The sequence below is a fragment of the Sylvia atricapilla genome, chromosome 1, assembly GCF_009819655.1.
Source record: "Sylvia atricapilla isolate bSylAtr1 chromosome 1, bSylAtr1.pri, whole genome shotgun sequence".
NCBI lineage: Eukaryota > Metazoa > Chordata > Aves > Passeriformes > Sylviidae > Sylvia > Sylvia atricapilla.
This window is the reverse complement of record NC_089140.1, coordinates 30,650,852-30,657,249: the sequence shown is the minus strand read 5'-3', so window position 1 is coordinate 30,657,249 and position 6,398 is coordinate 30,650,852. Positions and strand designations below refer to the sequence as shown.

At 54.2% G+C, this 6,398-nt stretch overlaps 1 protein-coding gene across 1 annotated transcript; it reads left to right on the top strand.

Annotated features, from left to right (window-relative positions):
• The first annotated feature begins 493 nt into the window (after positions 1 to 493).
• TWIST1 (twist family bHLH transcription factor 1) lies at positions 494 to 2,962 on the top strand. Its single transcript, XM_066318336.1, has 2 exons — positions 494 to 1,369; positions 2,025 to 2,962. Exon 1 carries the CDS (start codon positions 757 to 759, stop codon positions 1,324 to 1,326), a length of 570 nt encoding a protein of 189 aa, XP_066174433.1. The 5' UTR covers positions 494 to 756; the 3' UTR covers positions 1,327 to 1,369; positions 2,025 to 2,962.
• The last annotated feature ends 3,436 nt before the right edge of the window (positions 2,963 to 6,398 follow it).

The window sequence follows — 6,398 nt, the reverse complement described above, 5'->3', positions numbered from 1 at the left end:
CCGCGGGTCATTTCCCTTTTTTCTTCTTTTCGCTACAAGCCGTGCCCGCTGCGGCGAGGAAAGCCCGAGAGGTGCGGGCTTTCCCCTGCGGCTCAGGGTGGTTTCCCCCCGGCACAGGCACTAAGCGGGTCGCTGAGCACTCCGCAGCAGCGCTGGGGGTGCTGGGCACCCCCAAAACCTCCCGGCCCGGCCCCTCAGCACCACCCCAAAGCCGAGCGCTAACCGAAGGAGTTTGAGAGAGAAAACACGAAGAGGGAAACCGAGAAAGAGGTTGGGGTAAGGATGTATGTGCGTGCGTGTGGGGAAGCCAGATCACTTGTGAATGGCTTGAAAAAAAATAATTGGGGGAGGGCGTGGAGGGGGGGAAGCGGAAACTTTCCTATAAAACTCAGCAAAAGTCCCTCCTCTCCACGTCAGGCCAATGACACTGCTGCCCCCAAACTTTCCGCCAGCAGGAGCTATAAGAACCTCCAAGTCTTCAACTTTCTCCCAATCCCAGACACCTCGAAGGGGCTCCAAGGAGGGATCGGGAGGGATTTTTTTTTTTTTTTGGTTGGCCTTTTTATTTTTTTCCTCTTGGATCCTGATGCCATCCCCCCTCCCCCCAAAGTGAGGTCCTCCCTCCTTCCTTCCCTCCTCCTTCTCCTCGCAGGCCAGCGAAGCAGCCGATCAAGGGGGAGCTGGCGGGTTAGGTGCCCCCCTCTTCTCCCTGCCCTCCCCCCCCTCCCGGCCCGCTTCTCGCGTCTCCCCCCAGAGATGATGCAGCAGGACGAGTCAAACTCGCCAGTCTCCCCCGCCGACGACAGCTTGAGCAACAGCGAAGAGGAGCCGGACCGGCAGCAGCTGCCCAACAACAAGAGAGGGGGGCGCAAGCGCCGCTCCAGCCGCCGCAGCGCCGGCGGCGCCGTCGGGGCCGCGGACGAGCCCTGCAGCCCGGCCCAAGGCAAGCGGGGCAAGAAGTGCGGGGCGGGCGGGGGCGGCGGGGGCGGCGGAAGCAGCAGCGGCGGCGGCAGCCCCCAGTCCTACGAGGAGCTGCAGACCCAGCGGGTCATGGCCAACGTGCGGGAGCGGCAGCGCACGCAGTCGCTGAACGAAGCCTTCGCCGCCCTGCGGAAGATCATCCCCACGCTGCCCTCGGACAAGCTGAGCAAGATCCAGACCCTCAAGCTGGCGGCCAGGTACATCGACTTCCTCTACCAGGTCCTACAGAGCGACGAGCTGGACTCCAAGATGGCAAGCTGCAGCTATGTGGCCCACGAGCGGCTCAGCTACGCCTTCTCGGTGTGGAGAATGGAGGGCGCCTGGTCCATGTCCGCATCCCACTAGCAGGCGGCGTCCCCCACCCGCATCCCCCCGGCAGGAGCCCTAGGTAAGACAGGGACCCCGAAACCGGCGGGAAGGAAGCGGGGAGGGAGGCGAGGGGCCGCCGGCTGCGCCGTGAGCCGGGCACGCGTGGCCGTGGGGCGAGAGGGCCCGCACCCCGCCCGGAGGGGCCTGGCTTCCCGGGGCAGCCGAGAGCGGGGCGGCTGGAGGTGCCTCCCCCGCTCCGGCGTGTCCCTCCTCCTGCGCGGGCCGAGGTGCGCCCCGGGCCCCGCGGGGCCCACGCGTGGCCGGGCGGGGTGGGCTGCGGGCGGGAGGCGGCGGCGGCGGCGCGGGTGTGCCCCAGCCAGATGGGGCCGGCCTGAGATCACTCCTTCACCAAACGCTGCGGAGCCAGCGGGGCTGCTGGGATGGCTCCTGCTGCCGCCGCCGCCGCCGCTGCTCGTATTTCGAAGTGAATCCATGTCCTCCCGTTGTGCTGCTCGATGAGGGTTTCCTACGGCCGCAGCAGTCCCTTTCCTCGGCTCTGACACCGGGGATCGCCGGGCTGGGGTGTCACACGGTCACCGCACCGCCCGCACGGCGCTTCTCCCTTCTCCCTTCCTGCCCGATACGCGTATTTCCAGAGACAGAGAGGTGTAGGTAGATGTTTGTGTAACTTTCGCTTCAGTAACGAGTTTTCCGCCCTTTTTGGGTTTTTGCAGATGACATTGTTCCCACAGAAGGAGAGAATGGACAATCTAGAGACTCTGAAGTTGGATACGATTTTTTTTTGATCTTGTCTAACAAAAAATGTACCAAGGATTTCTTGGAAATTAGAAGAGTAATATCCAAATTCAAAGCAGGGCGTGGGGAGCACTTAAGGAAAGAGAAAGAGAGAAGGGCTTTGGACAGTGACTTACCCTCTGGGCGTCGGTACAATCCACACATCTCTGCATTCTGATAGAAGTCTGAATCGTTCGATTTATTTTTTTTTTTTTAATTTTGACGAAGAATGTTGGAATTGAACTTTTTTTTATTATTATTTGCCCTTTTTTTTTTTTTTTTTTTTTTTGCATGCATGCATTCCCAAGAGGTCGTGCCTATGAGCCACTGATGAAAGGAAATACATTATTGTGGACTTTCTTCATTCTTGAATGAAACCAAGCAGCCAACCAAAAATATCCCCATAGAGATGAAAACTTTTTTTTTTTTTTTTTTTTAAAGGGGGGAAAAAGCTGGGCTCAAGCTGTTATATACCCGGTTCCTAACTTTTTTATTATTATTATTTTTCCTCTGAGAAAAAAAAATAAACGTTTTATTTATTTATTGATGACCCATGTTAAAATGCAAATAGATCCGGTGTCTAAATGCATTCCTATTTTTATGATTGTTTTGTAAATATCTTTGTATATTATTTTTCTGCAATAAATAAATATGATTGAAATTTTAATAACTTTAATGTTTGGTTTCTCTGAGAACCCAGGGTTAAAACTGTAGATAAATACCTGCTTGTTGAGCTGTAAAGACACCCAAGAGAGAGGGGGCACTAGTATAAACAAACCAGGCGAAAAACGCAAATAAACTAGCTACTGACAGACACAGGCACGTTATTTATTGAGACAGCTTTATTATTCTGTGCTGAAGCTCACTGCATCTGCAGAGGAAGGTATTGTCTCTTCTCTCTTTCTCTCCCCCTTTAATCTTCACGCCAGGCATGGCGGAGTTGTGCGGGGAGCAGAGTTTTCACAGCAGAGCTCTACCCCTGCCTTCGTGTTTTGCCCCCAGATATGAGGCAGAAGCGGGGCCCGTTCCCCAGCTCCCGGCGCAGGTTACTTTTGCTGATATCCCTGAGGAAGTGGCACCGGTTTTAAACCGGGATTCGTCCACCCAAAGGCAAAGTGAAAGAAAGTGAGATTGAAATAGGGAAGTGTCTAGGGAGTGGGGTTTTCCGGTGGAAGTGATGTTTGACTGCTCTGCTCTCTAGGGTTTTATATAATATATATACTAGCGATCGCATTTTCGTTGTGCGAAGCACGGAGAGATGCTCTAACCCTCCTCTTCTCCTTTTCTACGTGTAGGGCGCATATTGCCCCTCTTTCTTTTCACCATACTTTCCGCGGGGTCCCGGTATGCGGCGAGAACCCGAGCTGCAAAAGGGAGGGAACCTCCAGATCTGAGGGCTCGGAAGGAAGGTGAAAGGGAAGTTGCAAAAAAACCCCCTTGAAAACAGAACAACCCAAACCAAACCTCAACCATTATAATCGGACAGCTGGTTGAGTCTCTGCTGACACTTGCTGATCTCCCAGCGCTTGGCAGCCGGGCGGTGCGCGGGGAGTCTCCTGCCCCTCCGCGGCTGGGAAAGATGCGCGGGTGTGCGGGGACCGCTGCCGCCCTGGGGGCTGAGCAGTGCCCTCCGTGGAGACAGGCACCCTGCCGCCGGAGTTCGGCCAGGGTAGATAGGATGGGGGCTTTTTTCATGACAGAACCTGTTTGCATAGCTCATGAGTTGACTTTATTGCCTGTATTTTTTTCCACACCTTCGTATTGCCGTCTATTACCCGCAGAACAGTATTGTGAATATAATATCGGGCATATTCTAAGCCAGTGCGCAATGGTTACAGTAGAGAGCCCGCAGCGCTTGTTTGCACTGACGGATTAGCGAGGACTTGAAAATTAAATCACGGCCCTGGTGGTCGCAGCTCTCAGTGATGGAGAGGAGGGGATGCCCCTGAGAGCTCCCGAAGGGTCTCTGCCTTTTCCCGGCACCCTGGCACCCGCAGCTGCCCTCTCAGAGACTCCGAACCCCCGGCTCCGAGGCCACCGGCTGCCGAGGAGCAGGTAATGTTTGCCCGCGTTTCCTCGGCTGCAGCGGAGGCGAGAGGCACGGGGAGCCGGCGCAGCTTTGGCAGTGGGGCTAAGGGGATTTGGGAGTTTATAGAAGGTGTCGGTTGTTCCTTTTGGGGGAGAATTCCCTTCGGGGAAAGGTGGGGTAAACTCCTTAAATTTAAGAAGAAAACAGGTTCTGGAAATGAAAAAAAAAAAAAAAAAAAAAAAAAAAAACCAACCAGACGAGCTGCCCGGTGCTGAAGAGAAGGCGTGTTTCGTGGAACGGGATTCCTGCGAAATATGGACGAGTAATCAAGTGCACTTTGAAAGCCACGAATCAAACTGTGCTCGGCCTTAGAAATCGGGAGAGGCCCCGCTTGATGAATTTAAACCTAACTAGCTCTGTTGCAACCAGCAAGAGGCCTCTGGGCCAGCCGGTTCAACACCTTTCCAACCAGCTGAACACTCGAGTGAGAAAAATTCCCAATTTCTATCCGTGGAGCTCATGCTGCAGGTCTTCCTCTCCCACTTCTGTGTCCTTCCGAGTGAGTCCCTGCCGGCGCCGCAGCATTCCTAGGCAGCAGGCACTCAAGGCGCTCAGCCGGTGCTCTTTCCCGGGTGACAATCACTACCTCTGCCTCATTAAATATATAGATATATAGATAGATATGTATGTATGTATATATAAGAGATAAAGCTGTTTTAAAACTACGCGCATACCCTTTCCTGGGCTGAAATCGGGGACTGTAGATTCCTAGTGCTCCTCGAGCTAGAGCCAAAAAACCATTGAGTCAACGTCAGGTTGACTGAAGGAAAAAAGAAATAATATGCATGTTAATTTGCCTTCTGGGAATTTTAAACACTCTTGCAATCGGAAAATTAGGTCTGCCTTTGGAAATCCTGATTGATTTCCCTATTTTTTTCTGGGAGGCATCAATGTGTCCCGTTGATGCGTAGACCGAGAGGCCCGGGCCCGTGCGGCCGCCCGGTCGCGGCGGCGGAGGTGGCGGGGCCGGCGCTGCGCCTCCTGCGGGGAGGCGGGCGGGGGGCGCCGGCCGCGGGCCCTCGGCATTCCTGGGTTTGGCAGGGGCCGCCCCGCTGCTTTCTCCAAGCCGGTATCGGATTCCTCCCCGGAGTATGATTTCACTTGAAGTCCTGCCCAGGAGCCCTTCAAAGTGCGCTCTTGTCCCGCTCCCATGATGTCAGGCGGTTTTCCCTGCATCTGTAATTTTAAGAAAAACAAACAAACGCGCCGTGGGGACGTGGGGGGGAAACGGAGGGAGAGGGCGGGGGCACAAAAGTCACGGAAAAGCGCAGGGGGGAGACGGACTCACCTGCGGCGCCGGCAGCTCGGGCACCTGCCTCCCGGGGCGAGCCACCGCGGGGTCGGCGGCTGCCGGGAACGGGCTCAGCTGCCGTCCCGGTGATCCCCCGGTCGCTCTCGGTGGCTGCGTCCGCCCGGTTCACACGGCTCTCCCTTCACCTGCCCGCTCCAGCAGGCAGCAGACCCGCCGGGAGAGCGGGAGCGCTCCCGCCATAAATTAGCATCTTTGGGAAGCGGGTGGTGGTGGTGGTGGTGACGACGGCAAATCCAATCCACCCCGTAAAGGGATCCGGGAGGTTAAAGCAAAAGGGGAAAAAAAAAATAAAAAAGAGGCGCACACATCCATATCCCATCAGGACTTATTTTATTTGCTGCACACATAACCTGCCCGCAGTAAACATGGCACAGGATGTATTTTACATTAACTTCTGCACCAGCTTCTTTCGACTTCAGTCCACTTAATGTTCTTGGCAAATCAAAGCACGTGTCCTTTGAAGAAGGTGTGTAATTGGAGTTTAAGGCGTGTATGGAATTCCCAGATGTCTATAAAGTAAGAAGGAGCATTTGGCAGGTCACTTGAAGGTGGAGCAGGCTAAAATCACTTGTAGAAAAGTCCTCCTTTTCTTTTTTAAAAGCAAACAAGCCGGCCTTTTATAAGGACCAAGTGATCGACATTGCGGGAGGCTTGGAACGGTTTTACAGAGCAAGAACAATAAAGCTACAGAAACTTAATGACGATGGTAACACCCGATTAAAAATCCGAAATAAAAAGCAAAACAAAACTAAATATTCAGATCGGCGAAAAAGCTGTCCATTCTCTTGGTAATTCCCTGTCTCCTTCACTCGCTCAGGAACACTTACACTGTTCTCATCTACGTAGTCGGCTTGTCTTGGTTAGCGGACACTTCTCCATTCTTTTCATAAAGAGGTGATATGAAATTTGCAG

What these genes read in the sequence shown, in the direction of transcription:
- TWIST1 (XM_066318336.1), top strand. Translation starts at nt 757, where the DNA reads ATGATGCAGCAGGACGAGTCAAACTCGCCAGTCTCCCCCGCCGACGAC.